At 33.3% G+C, this 15204-nt stretch overlaps 1 protein-coding gene across 11 annotated transcripts in view; it reads left to right on the top strand.

The window, feature by feature from the left end:
• The window catches only part of KIAA0586 (KIAA0586 ortholog), a 121042-nt gene that overhangs the window by 84510 nt on the left and 21328 nt on the right, over window positions 1-15204 (top strand). For 10 of the 11 annotated variants that reach the window (XM_019725810.2, XM_074327420.1, XM_074327419.1 and 7 more), the window contains 2 exons: window positions 1973-2127; window positions 5207-5315. In XM_019725810.2, the coding sequence (XP_019581369.2) occupies window positions 1973-2127; window positions 5207-5315 (264 nt within the window). Of the gene's footprint in view, window positions 1-1834; window positions 1881-1972; window positions 2128-5206; window positions 5316-15204 lie in introns of those variants that run through there. The other variant, XM_019725811.2, reaches the window with a different exon arrangement.

Below are 15204 nucleotides of genomic sequence, written 5' to 3'. Positions count from 1 at the left end.
TTAAAAATAATTACAAAAACTGCAATTACTTTTGCACCTACCTAATATAATAAATTCCCATAGATGTAGGAATATTTTTCTGGATTCTTTATTCTAAGTATTCTTGATCTAAAACATTCTTTATTATCTAAGATGTATTAGACTATTGGGTCTTTATGGCACTTTCTGTTATTGATGGAGCAAGTTTTTCTTTTTAAAATTGTTTTTTATATTTTTCTTGGCAATTCTCAGGCATTTATTCTTCTGTATATCTTTAAAAAAATTTTTTCAATTTAAAATCACCCTAATTGGAATTATATTATTTTATATATATTGGGAGAATTTAATATTGGGAGAATTGACATTTTTATGGTATATCTTGCTATTTGTACAGATCTTGCAGATTTTATAATTTTCTTCATATGGATTCTATGCCCTCTTCAATAATTTTATTCTTAATTATTTTATAGTTCTAGTCACTACAGTAAAGGATTATTTTTCAATTGTTTACATGTATATTGATATAATATAGGGAAAAGCCAATGATCTTTACATATTTATCTATTATCCAGTCATATTACCAAATTCTCTTATTAATTCTAATAGTTTTCTTTTTCCTTACTAAAGTCTGTTAGGTTTTGATAGATATATAACCATATAATCAGCACAAGAGTTTTTAATCTCTTCTTGTACCATTCTGTGTGCTAATTCTTTTAATTCACTTGCCAGTCTTAAGAAAATGTTGGAAAAGTGACATAGGAATAGAAAAAGGTATTTTAGAATATAAAGAGGCTCATATAAGGTCTGGAACAATAGTTACTCTAAATGATGGCTATTATGACCATTATTTAAATTAATCTTATGTTTCGCTAGTAATTAAATGAGAATTAAACAGGTAATAATGTGGAGAAATTGTTTTGTAAAGATTGAATACCAGAAAGGTAAAGCTTAAAACTCATTATATGTATTTTGCTTCATGCAAAACCCACCTGAAAATATAGATTGACATAAGAGATGAGAGGGTGACTATTTGCTAAACCTAAGAAATTGTCAATAGACTGCATTTATATGGAAAATATCTATGCAGTCTTTAAAATATTATTTTAAACAATTTAGTTTATGTATAACGCTTTAGGTCTATTTCTATTGATTAAAATGAGATAGACTATACTGTGTTATATTTAAAAGATGGCCATTAATTAGGAAAAGCAGGAGTTTCTTAGAAATATTTTAGCAAGAATGTGAAATAAAGAACAGTGACTAGGAGTTTGAAGATGAGGATTTTAATTCCTCTGTATCTTTTACTAACTCTCTGATTTTTTGGACCATTAACTTCCCTAAGCCTTAGCTTTGTCAGTGAAAGACAGTTATACTATCTGATTTGCACTACCTTACAGAATGATTGTGAGATTCAAATTAAATGAGATAATGTATATGCAAGTGTTTGGAGTATAAAGTATAATATAAAAGCATAGTGACATTGTTATTAGATAGGTATCTTTGCTCTTATTGTCTTTTTTTTATTGATTTGGTGGAGACGCCATTTAGATTAGGAAAAGAGGAACTTGATCATTTGAAGAAAAATATCTACAAAACAGAGCTAAGTAATACTAACATTTTCTAGCCAAGAAATTGCCCCTTGCTTTGAGATTACATTTTAGATAGTATTGTAGTGACTCTCACTGATAGAAAAGGTAAGCTGGAGTGTTAGGAGTTGGTGTGTAGGAATGGGGATTGGGTGTAGACTGCATGAGCAACTTATTGCTTGGAAACTTAGGTTAGAATGTCCATAGATTTGTTTGAACATAGGCGCTTTTTGCATTCTCTCTGAGCTTTGGTTTTATTTGCAATGTAGGCTTGGTGTTTGGTTGAAGTACACTGCTACTTCTAATTCAGCAGGTAAGAAATAATTGGTAATTTTAGTCAATTATCTATTGTTTGTCTAAGATAAATTAACAATTTATTTTAACTTTTTGTTTATATTTGATAACAGGTGGTGTTTATGAAGATTCATGTGCTAGTCATGGTCCAATGAGCTTGGGAGAGTTGGAGTTGCAGCCAGATTCTCATCTTGCTCTTCCCACAAGACTTCTGACAGCACAAGAAAAGGATGTTGAATTATCAGAAGCAGCTGAAGATTATTCTCAGGTACCCAATCAGTAGTACTTGTGCTACATTTAAAATGAGGATGGTAACAATATTGCCCTAGCATGGTACACTCTCAAGAGCATAGTCTTTGGAGTAAGATCGTCTCAAATCATGCCTCCTTTATTTACTTACTCAAGCCTGGGTATAAATCTTAGCTCATTTCATTTCTAGCTGCGACCTTCAACACACTTAGCCTTTTTCCAAGCTTTAATTTCCTCATATGTAAATTAAAGATAAAAAATAATGTGTGTAAAATGTCTGTTGCCTAATTAGTAGCTATTATCATTTACACCTCTGTATCCCTATGCAATATCTAGCTCAGAAATTTATATGTAGTAGGTACTCAATAAATATTTATTACATTAAAATTTGCAAAATGTGTTACCATGAAAGATAAGATTTCATACTGTGTTAAGCCAATGATTCATACAGTCTTAACATATTGAAAAAATTACTCTTCAAGATGTAAAAAAAGTGCTCATGTTAGTAAGTACAGCTTTATACCTGTGTAATAACATGCATTTATCACTGTGGATTAATTTACTCAATAAGTATTCATTGCATGGTATTTTATGTATAGCATAGTATGATGTTGAGTATGAAAGCCAAAAATATGTAAAATAAAGATTGTGTATGAAATACACCATTATGTAGGGTTCAGAAATATCTGTTAATAACTGTATAAAATCAAAATTGTTTTTGACCTTGAATTAGGCAAAAATGACACTAAAAGCACTACCCATGAAAGAAAAGTATTAATAAATTGGTCTTATCAAAAATAAGTTCTCTTTAAGACACACTGTTAACAGAATGAATAGACAAGCCACAGATGGGAGAAAATATTTGCAAATTGCTTATCTGATAAAAGACTTATACCTAAAATATATGAGAACTCACAGAATTCAATATTAAGAAAACCAAATAATATTTGGACAGATATTTTACCCAAAGAAGATATACTGATGGCGAGTAAGTACGCAAAGAGATTCTTAACATCATCAGTCATTAGGAAAATGCTAATTAAAACCACAAAGAAATACCATTACACACCCATTAGGACTGACATTCCAGGTGTTGGCAAGGATGTAGAGCAACTGAACTCTCCTATACTGCTGGTTGGGAATTTAAAATGATTCAACCACTTTAGAAAACAATTCAGCAATTTCTTTAAAAAGTTAAACATGCAACTACCGCGTGACCCAAGCATTTCAATCCTAGGTATTTACCCAAGAGAAACTAAAATATACGTCTACACAAAGACTTGGACGTGATTGTTCATAGCAACTTTATTTGTAGTAGGCCCAAACTGGAAACAACACAAATGTGCGTCAACTAGGGAGTGTACAAATGGTGGTATAATCTCTACAATGGAATACCACTCAGCAATAAAAAGCCATAAACTGCTGAAACATACAGTAACATGGACAATTCTCACAAAAGTTGTGTTGAGGAAAAGAAGCCAGACCCCCTCCTCAAATGTGCCTACTCTATGATTCCTTTTATATAAAATTCTAGAAAATGCAAACTCATCTATAGTAGTGGCAGGGAATACAAACGTATATGAGAAAACTTTTGAGTTTGGTAGATATGTTCATTATGTTGTCTTGATTGTGGTGATAGTTTCATGGGTCTATACATATGCCAAAACTTAGCAAATTATACACTTTAAATATGTGAAGATTACTGTCAGTCAATTATACCTCAAAAAAAGCTGTTTAAAAAATAAAAGAAAGATTGCTTTCCTTTAATTGTTGGCCTACTTTAAAATAAAACTATGCTGTGTCACCAGAAAAATGGGCCTCAAAAAATTCATTTGTTAGATTTCTTTAACAGAGAAGTATGGCTAGTAATAATGATAGCACACACTTATAGTACTTACTCTGCCAGATGCTGTTCTAAGCCTTTATATATTTAATCCTTACAACAGCCTAATGAGATAGTTATTATTATTATTATCCCCATTTTATGCACGAAGAAGTTGAGGTTTGAGGAGTTAATAACTTTCCCAAGGTCAAAACTAGAAAATGACTTAGCCAGATTTAAATACGAGCTGTTTGGCTCCACCATACTCAGCCCTTCATCACCATGGTTAAGGAAGGCGGCCAACAGGGAGGCTCTGAGCTGAAGCAGCCAGAGATGGTCGTAGTACCCATCTGTGAAATGCACACCAAAATAATATTTCCTTCAAGGCAGGAGCCTACATGATTAATGGCTCTAAACTTAGAAGACCAGAGTTAAGGCTAGCTGTTAGGACTACAGTCTAAAATAACTCACTTTTATCTATAGATGAATAAATAGGTGCCTGCCAGAGCTGGGGTGCTTATATTTGAGTCCATGTGCACTGGTGTTTCACATTCTTCTCTGCTTGTATTTGTTGATAAGAGTTCAGAGATATCTTTTGAAGTTACTGTCAAAGTATATCTGGTAGCTGTTTTCAGGGACTTACAATTAGGCTCATGAAATGGGAAAAGCAAGAGAGAAAATGGCTAAAGTCGTCACAATTTGTAATATGTGATTGTGAAGGAATTTGTGACTGCTATAAATTTCAAATTTGGTTAGTTATAGTAGGTAAGGAGGAGAGATGAAGGGACTTATGGTAGCCTGTACATTTCTTGAATGGCAAAGGAGGATAACAATACCTCTCACCCTTGTGAGAATTAAATTATGTCGCTGTATATAAAAGCTCTTCGGAAATTGCAGTGCATTATGCAAATTTTCATTTTATGGAAAACTAGTTATATGTGAGCGCTTACAGCCAAATTAAGTTTTTATCCTGTCTAAATCCATCATGCGTATATATCTAGAATAGTTTGAATTATAAGTAGCTCTGAATTTTCTAGTAAAAATAGGCAGAAATCATTTGAATGTTTGAAATCTTTGTATGTTATTCAAATCTTTTTAAAGACTTTATTTGCATATCTTTTCTTTAGTAACATGTACTCCATTGTTCTTCTGTCAATTAGACGTCATGCACAATATCCAAATTTTATATAATGAACATCTAAGTAATTTAATTGTTCAAATTATTTTAAAGTAACCTTAAAAATAATACTATGACTTCATGTCTTAAATTCTTTAGGACCAACAAAAGCAAGACCAAGATGTTAAGCAAGTCGAACATAAGCCAGCACAAAGTCGTATAATACGTGTAAGAAGTAAATCTGATATTTCACCTTCACAGCAACAAGGTAGGACTTGTTTCCTTTTATAATATTATAGTTTGATACTTGTCCTGATATGAGAAATCTTTACTTTTATATATGTCTTATTCTCTAGGTTTTCTTTTTGTTTGTTTTTTCTCATTTAGTCCATTGGAATAAAGAATCTGGTATCATATTCGACCATGTCTTTGTTCTTTTTACCAATAAACTCTATTTCTAATGGATTTCTATAACTCCCAGCTAGTGTTCCTTTAATCTTACCATTTTGTTCTTGTAAAATTGAATGTCTTTTTATCTCTATATAGGTCTATATCTATATCATAGTTGTCTGTCTTAAATTATAATATGATAAAGGCAGGGGTGATGGCTGTTAAGGTGCTTTGTAAAGGTCATTTAGTGTTGTATGGTGATGTTGACCAAGTACAACTGAAAAACACAAAGGATTCTTATGGTAAATGCTATCATATGCATGAACTTTTCTGTACTATTGGTTGATTATCAAAATTGTATGAACTACAGTCAGCATCACAGCGTTTTGATGTTGTCTTTATGTTTCTGCAAGTCTGTTGGCCTTTTGTTATGTTTGCCGTCATGCTTTTTAGTCATTAAAATTTTGTATAACCTGGATTCTGAAATTTGATAGGAGAAATTAAGATGTCTTCTGTTTAAAACTTTCTATTCACAATCCAGGAAGAAGTATTAAGAATATTTTAAGCAGTGGAGTGTTTTTCTTTTTTTTTTCTAATTATTGTTTTTTTATCTCATTTATGGAGTGCCAATATAATTTCAGATATATCTGTGCATTTGGCATTTTGGGAAGGACCTAAAGTAGGAAGGAAGCACTCAAGATATATATTAAGATTATGCTATATGAAGTTTAGGTACTTACTTTTCTGTTTGTTTTCTGTTCTTCTCTTGCTCCAACTTGTCACAACTTTGCTTTCCCAACTACTCTTCTAGCCTAACCATGGTACAAGTAGTGTTAATATTGTATTTTAGAATCCTATGGAATATTGCCTGTAAAACTTTCCTCATGGTATTTTAAAGTTAATCATGACAGTATATAGATCAGATGAGTGTTCCTGACCTACTATCAATGAGTACCGTTTCCATTCATGGTCAGTGACTATACATTAAATTTAGCTTTTTTCAGAAAATTATAATTTCTTAAAATTATAAATGAATTGTGTCTCCTTGGAGGATGGCATATGTAACAAAATGATCATTTTTCTCAGCTTATAGTGAAATATCTTTGGTAAGATCTTAAAGATAAATATCTGTCTTTAGGAAAGTGATGCTGTTTTCAGTTTCATGTATATGAATGACCACAAGATGGCAATAGTTAAATTTTTGACTTAAAACAATGTCATTAAATAATTTCCAATTGACATTTAATAAGTCAATACAAAGCATAAGAAGAATTAGAAAATACCCAGGTATTACTAGTAGGAGGAAGTTTTATTTAGAAAAAGTTTAAAACAGTGGACTTAATATGTATACTTTTTTTTTTTCATTTAATTTTACATCTACGTGATACAGAAGTTAGGAGAGCAGACCTATGTCAAGTTTGACTAAGACAAATAAATACCCAGGGAACTATAAATAGAGCATTTTAAATAGAAGCCAAGTGTTTCACTCTATAATTGATACACATCCCCATACTGAATATTTTTTTAATGCATATGATTGCCTTGGCAAATACAGTTAGTTATGACTTTTTTCCCATAATTTTGTGGGTTTTATTTTTTTTTCCCTGATGAAACTCTGAGACATAGCCAAATGTTTCAGAGGAAAGGAGAGTCAGAGTGCCAAAATCATCCTCTGGGATTTTCAGGACTTTGGGTGACCTTGAAGGAATTCAGTCCTATCTCATACACAGAGCTCTTGAAGATAATGAGGGAAATTCACCTTACCACGAAGGAATCAAAACCACATCTTGTCTGGCAGATAAATGCTTCTAAGAATATCTGATCCCCAAATTATGGCTGTTTCAGGGGGAGATATTATGTATTTCACTTTGAAATGGGTACTAGTTTATGATGTGTGTATCAAAAAATCAAGCAATTTACTAGCAGTAGCAGCTCTTTCAGTGATCATCCATTAATAATTAACTGAAAATATAGTAAGACATAGGTTCTAGCAACACGCTTCTGGGAAAGCTGTAAAATCCTCCCCCTCCCCCTTGATTATTACTTTCAGATTTTATTATAAAAAAGAGAGATTGAATTGATTGTTCCAACAGATGACATCTTTGGAGTCTAAGAGTAATACTCCTTCATTTGCTATTGAATTCTTTGGGTATATTTTTTACCACATGATACCACTTACCTGATTCTGTATCCAGATTAATGGTTTTATAGTGAAAGCAACTTTTTAAGTGATTTTAATATTCGTTTTAATTTTTTTCCCTTTCACTGTACAAGTTAACTTTCTTCAATACAAATGAGGTACTAGTTTTTTTGTTTTTGAGACTAGTTTTAAATCCATTTATTTGTTTGCAAACCCAGGAACAATTAATTCTACAGAGTGATATATTAAAGTAGCTAACTTTAAAAAATATTTTCCTCCTTTAGTTTTTTTTTTTTAATTTTAACACCATTATAATAAATAATGATTAGGAAGTCAAGCATACTATACTATAATCAATGGGGAAAAATTAGATCATGTTTTGTGGTTATATGCTAAGACAGATCATTTGTCTAAGTTGCTTGAAATTCACAGCATTCTTCAGTTTTCTTATTTGTAGGTCACTCAGAAAATATGTGTCGAAATGCTAAAAGTAATAAATGTAATTGCAGTAATTTATCAAAAGCAGGTTACATTTTTGTTTGAAATAAACTTACCGAATCACAAATTTTTTCTTTTGTTGACATTATGTCTTGAGTTTAATTCCTAGCCATCTTAGCACTTTTTTTTAATTAAAATTTATTGAGGTGACAAAGGTTGGTAAAATTCCATAGGTTTCAAGTGTACACTGCTGCACTACATCATATATATATCACCTTGTGTGTTCATCCAGAGTCGGTTCTCCTTTCATCACCATATATTTGACTCCATTTACCCTCATCTACCACCCACCTCTCCCTTTATCCTCTGGTAACCACTAAACTGTTGTCTGTTTCTACGAGTTTTTGTTTCTTTATTTGTTTGTCTTGTTCCTTTGTTGCTTTCAGTTTTATGTCCCACATATCAGTGAAATCATGCGGTTCTGGACTTTTTCTGTGTGACTTATTTCACTTAACACAATAATCTCCAGATCCATTCATATTGTTGCAAATGTCACTATTTTACCTTTTCTTATGGCAGAATAGTATTCCATTGTATATATATATATACCACATGTTATTTATCCAGTCATCTATTGAAGGATATTTGGTTGTTTCCATGCATTGGCCACCATAAATAAAGTTGCAATAAAGCACATAAATCTTTACAGATAAATGTTTTATGATTTTTTTGGGTGTATACCCAGGAGATGGATTGCTGGGTCATATAACTATAAGACATTTTAAAAAATAAATTGAGGATAACACAAAGAAATGGAAAGACATTCCATGTTCATGCATTGAAAGAATCAACATAGTTAAAATGGCCATATTACCCAAAGCAATATGTAGATTTAATGCAATCCCCATCAAAATCCCAATGGCATTTTTTAAAGAAATAGAACAAAAAATCATCAGATTTGTTTGGAACCACAAAAGACCCCGAATAGCCAAAGCAATCCTAAGAAAAAAGAACAATGCTGGAGGTATCACACTCCGTGACTTTAGCTTGTACTACAGGGCAACAATAATTTAAACAGCATGGTATTGGCAGAAAAACAGACACACAGTCCAATGGAATAGAATTGAAAACCCAGAAATAAACCCACATAAATATGGACAGATAATTTTTGACAAAGGAGCCAAAAACATACAATGGTGAAAAGAAAGCCTCTTCAATAAATGGTGCTGGGAGAACTGGAAAGCCTTGTGCAAAAGAATGAAACTGGACAGCTATCTGTCACCGTGTATCAAAATTAATTAAAAATGGATCAAAGATCTAAACATAAGACCCGAAACAATAAATTGCATAGAAGAAAACATAGGTACTAAACTTATGGACCTTGGGTTCAAAGAGGATTTTATGAATTTGACCTCAAAGGCAAAAAGGAAAGTAAAAGCTAAAATAAATGAATGGGACTATATCAAACTAAAAAGTGTCTGCACAGCAAAAGAAACCACCGACAAAATAAAGAGCCCAAATGGGAGAAGATATTTGCAAACAACGCCTCCGATAAGGGGCTAATATTCAAAACATATAAGGAACTCATACAACTCAACAACAAAAAAACAATCCAATTAAAAAATGGGCAGAGGACGTGAATAGATAATTCTCCAAAGAGGACATACAGATGGCAGCAGACATAAAAAAATGCTCAACGTCACTAATCATCAGAGAAATGCAAATAAAAACCACAATGAGATATCACCTCACCCTAGTTAGAATGGCTATCATCAACAAGACAAATAGTAACAAGTGTTGGAGAGGCCGTGGAGAAAAAGGAACCTCATACACTGTCTGTGGAAATGCAGACTGGTGCAGCCTCTATGGAAGGCAGTGTGGAGGTTCCTCATCTCAGCACCTTTCTATTTTACATACAGTGATTGTGACTTTAAATATATCAGAATTAGGAAATTCAAAGCTTATGTATATTTAGAAGCTATTTCTGGCCACATGTGCAAATGAAATCATTTTTGTCCAATAAAGCAGTAATTTTTTTGCCTTTTTTATTTGAAAGATAGCTAAATTACAATAGCTATCAGAATTATAATTAGTGTTAGTAATTTCAAAATCACAGTTAAAAGTTTTTTAAGTTGATTTTTTGTTCTTAAGGTATGACACGTAATTTCAAAACCAGATGTGTGGTTGGATCTCTGATAGGGAGGGGATGGGACACAGAGTGATAAATCTGTCCCAAATCCATGAATCCAAATGTATAACAAGAATTATCTGAGTGAATGTGTCTTCAGCAAATCCATGTTATTATTGATTAATAAAGTAGAAATTCACTGTTAAATGATGCTAAATTCTGGAGTTCTGTTTCTACCTTGGATGAGGAAAGTAAAAGGAGTGTCACACTGCCCTATCTATAATAAAATGTCAGATAAACTATGAAATCATAACATTTCTTGAACTTATCCAAGAGCTTATGATGTAGAACAACTAAGTAGCCTAACGTCCAAGGAGAGACAGAGTCCTCTAAAGAGATGGGACACAGCACTTCTCAGTGTACCAGAGCACGGCCACAGGAAGAGACACAAGGCACCATACAGCAGATGAGATGTATTTGGCCATACTGTTCTAATAGGTGGCTGAAGGCCAAGCATAGACACATTGGTATCTACTAATTCAAGGGGGTTTCACTCCCACTTGCAGTCTCTTCTCCACAGACCTCTAGAAAAAGAAAGATTGGGAGGCAGGGCAGGAGACGAGAGATTCCTGGAAGAGGAGAGTTCTAGAAAGACCAATGCCCCATTTGGACCCTTTTCCTATAATAACAAAAGCCTTAAGTCACTAGGGAAAGGGCAGCATATCTGTCACCTCCAAAGTGTAGGTGAGAATCCATGTGGCTGTGGGAAGGGTAAAGAAAAAATATCTACTCTTGGGAGATAGGAAATAAATAGTGCTGGTCTCACAATCTTCAATCAATACCATTAGTGGTCTCCTATTGCTGGGAGAGGTCAGGAAACTCACTCAAATAAAACTTGCTAAAGGGACAAGGCAGAGTTTGGCTGCCACACAGAAGAGAGACAGGATCACAGTGGAAGCCCCACCACAAGACCCAGGCATACAGGATCTGCCTGGGACTGAGGCTGGACCAGGACGACAGACAACTACTCCTTTTCCATCCCTCTCCATGAGACCAACAAGCACTGAGTAAGAAGCAGCAGCAGTCTACCAATGGGAAGGAACCAGAGTTTAGAGAGGAGAAACTCCCTTTGTTGTAGGGGGCCAGTGAAACTGAAAGCTGAACTGGAACAGGAACATTGAGAAAAACCCTCTGGCATCCTAGGGCCCAGCCTAAACACCTTGTGACACTAGAAGATTTCGAAGCTGGTGGTACACCAAAGTTAACTGCAGCAAAAATGAAACTCAAAGCCAACTCCTGACTCGATTAATTAAATTCCTCACACTAATGGCATAGCTGAAGAAGAGTTGTCCCTATTTCCATGCTTTAATACTACTTAACCTCAGTCTCCGTTGCCTTACACTCAATGTCTGGCATTCATCAAAATTAGACGTAAAAAAGTAAGAAAACAACAACAATCCCCACTTAAGAGACAAAGCATTCATAACAGCAAGACTCACAGATGACTCAGTAGTCAGAACTATCAGACAGGGAATTTAAAAAACTGATTAATGTAGAAATCATTACATTAGTAGAAAAGATAGACAAAAGATAGTAAAGATAGACAAAACATTCGTGAACAGATGGAAATTTGAGTGGAGTTGGAAATTATAAGAAAGGGTCAAATAGAAATGCGAGGGGGGAATCAGTAGTAAAGATGAACCATGACTTTAGTGGGCTTATCAGTAGAGGCAACATAGCCAAGGAATCAGTAAACTTGACATGAGTCAATAGAAATTGAAACACAAAGAGAAAGAAGAGTGAAAACAAAAACAAAAACTGAGCATCCAAGAGGAATATCAAGTATCCTAATATACATCAATTGGAATCCCAACAAGAAAAGGGAAAAGTAAAAGAGTACTTGAAGAGATAATGACCAATAATTTTATAGGAACAATGAAGAACGTCATACTACGGATCCAAGAATCTCAGAGAATGCCAGGCAAGATTAAAATAAAAAATACTTATACACATCATATTCTAGTTGCTAAAAACCAAAGACAGAGAAAATATTGTAGGAAGTCAGAGAAAAAAGGTGTATTACTTACAGAAGAACACAGGTAAGAAAAACATCAACTCCTTATTACAAACCCACAGTCCAGAAGACAATGGAGTGACATTTTCAAGTGCTGAAAGGAAACAAAAAAAGTCAACCCAGGATTCTGTATCTAGCAGAAATACTTTTCAAAAATGAAGGCAAAATAATTTTTTTTTCCAGGTAAATGAAACCTGAGAGACAGACATGTACTACCAAAAAGTCAAAGGAAATTTTTCAGGTAGAAACTAAATGATACCAGAGAGAAGCTTGAATTTCAGAAATGAAGAGCCTCTGAGATAGTTAAAATGAAGGTATAAAAAAAAGAGTTCTTATTTTCAATCACCGGAAAAGATAATTGACTATCCAAAGCAAAAATAATATCAATTTACTATCTATTTATATGCTTATAAAAATAAAATGACAGTGAGAACATGAAATATGGAATGGAGGAATTGAAAGTATACTAATGAAAGGTTCTTACAGTGTATGTTGTGATATATTATTATTTGAAAATGGGCTATGGTAAGTGACAGATGTATATTGTAAACTCTAGAGTAATCATTAAAATATTTTTAAATAGTACTAAATTAAAACTACTCAGTTATTCCAAAAAGCAGGCATAAAATTAAGAAAAAAAAAGGAATAACAAAAAGGTAAAAGCAAGATGATTGACTTAAATTCAACCATATCAATAATTTATATTAAGTGTAAATAAGCATACCAATTACAAGACAGAAATTATCAGATTGGATACAAAAAACAAGACCAAGTTTATGCTGTCAACAATAAACTTGCTTTATATGTAAAGATATAGGTTAAAAGTAAAAGGACAGAAAGAAGATAAACAATGTTAATACTAATTAAAAGAAACCTGAGAACCTATATGAATATCAGACATATCAAAGTAAAGACTATCAAAACTAAGACTATTACGAGAGCTAAAGAGGGACATTAAATAGTGATAAAAGGCTTAATTCATCAAGAAAGTATAACACAATCTTAAACATGTATGTGTCTCAGATCATCACTTTAAAATACATGAAGGAAAAATTGATAGAACACCGAGGAGAAATAAACAAATTCACAATTATAGTTGGAGACTTTAACACTCCTTATTAGGAGTAATTATTAAAAGTGAATAGAAAATCATTAAGACTGTAGAAGAACTAAGCAACAGTATCAACCAACTTGATCTAATTAATAAAAAGCTGATACACTTGCTAACTAAGTACACATGGAACATTTACCAAAGTTGACCATATTTTGTGTCATGAAACCAACCTCAATAAATTTAAAACAGTTGAAATCATACAAAATATATACTCTGATCTCAGTGGAATTCAAGTGAAATTGAGTAAGATTCCTGGAACATTCCTAAATATTTGGAAATTAAATTGCGCACACTGTGTTTCCCCGAAAATAAGACCTAGCTGGACAATCAGCTCTAATTGCGTCTTTTGGAGCAAAAATTCATACAAGACCTGGTCTTTTTTTTTTCTTTCTTTTTTCTTTTTTATTAATTTCAGGTATACAAAGCAATGTAATAGTTAGACATTTATCATTTATGCCCCTCGCAAAGTGATAATCCCCCTCTCCCAATCTACTACCCCTCTGAGATTGCATATACCATTACATTTCTACTGTCTCTATTCCTTATGCTGTACTCCACTACTTATGACTACATATGTATATGTATATCTATATCTACATCTATATCTATCTATCTACATATATGTTAAATTATAGTTGACATTCATTATTATTCAGCTTCAGCTTCAGGTGTACAGCGCAGCGATCAGGCACCTACACCATCTCTGAAGTGGTCACCCTAATAAAGGTGTCCATTGGATACCCTACAGAATCTTTACAACCTTACTGATTATATTCCCCAAACTGACGTTCGTATCCCTGTGGCAATCTTGTGGTTACCGATTGTGCTTTCTAATCCCCTCACCTTCTCCCTCATCCCCACCCCCCCATCTAGCAACCCTCAGTTTTTTCTCTATAACTCTGAGACTGTTTCTGATTAGTTTGTTCATTTATTCTATTCTTTAGATTCCATATATGAGTGAGATCATATGGTATTTGTCTTTCTCCGTCTGACTTATTTCACTTAGCATAATGTTCTCTAGGTCCATCCATATTGTTTCAAATGGTAAGATTTCATTCTTCTTTATGGCTGAGTAATACCCCATTGTATAAATGTACCACAGTTTCTTAATCTAGTCATCTACCGATGGGCATTTCAGTTATTTCCATGTTTTGGTTATTGTGAATAGTGCTGCAGTAAACATAGGGATGCATAAATATTTTTGAATTAGTGTTTTGGATTTCTCTGGATAGATACCTAGGAGTGGAATTGCTGGATCATAAGGTAGTTCCATTTCCAGTTTTTTGAAATACCTCCATACTGATTTCCATAGGGGCTGCACCAATCTGCAATCTCACCAGCAGTGCATGAGGGATCCCTTTTCTCCACATCCTCACCAGCACTTGTTGTTTGTTGATTTATTGATGATAGCCATTTTGACTGGGGTGAGGTGGTATCTCATTGTTTTTATTTGCGTTTCTCTAATGATTAGTGAGGTTGAGCATTTTTTCATATGTCTGTTTGCCATCTGTATGTCCTCTTTAGAACTATATCTCTTCATGTCCTCTGCCCACTTTTTAATTGGGCTGTTTGTTTCCTTGGTGTTGAATTGAAAGAGATTTTTTAAAATTTTTGGATATTAACCTCTTATCAGATATATGATTGACAAATGTCTTCTCCCATTCAGTGGGATCCCTTTTTGTTTTATTGATGGTTTCCTCTGCTGTGAAAAAACTTTTTAGTTTGATGTAATCCCATATGTTTATTTTTTCTCTTACTTCCCTTGCCCGAGGGGATTTATCAGTAAAAATATTACTCTGGGTAATATCTGTAAACTTTCTTCCTATATTTTCTCCTAAGACTTTTATGGTTTCAGATCTTACATTTAAGTCTT

This window comes from Rhinolophus sinicus, linkage group LG03 (assembly GCF_036562045.2).
Source record: "Rhinolophus sinicus isolate RSC01 linkage group LG03, ASM3656204v1, whole genome shotgun sequence".
Taxonomy (NCBI): domain Eukaryota; kingdom Metazoa; phylum Chordata; class Mammalia; order Chiroptera; family Rhinolophidae; genus Rhinolophus; species Rhinolophus sinicus.
This window is presented reverse-complemented; position numbering and strand designations above follow the sequence as displayed.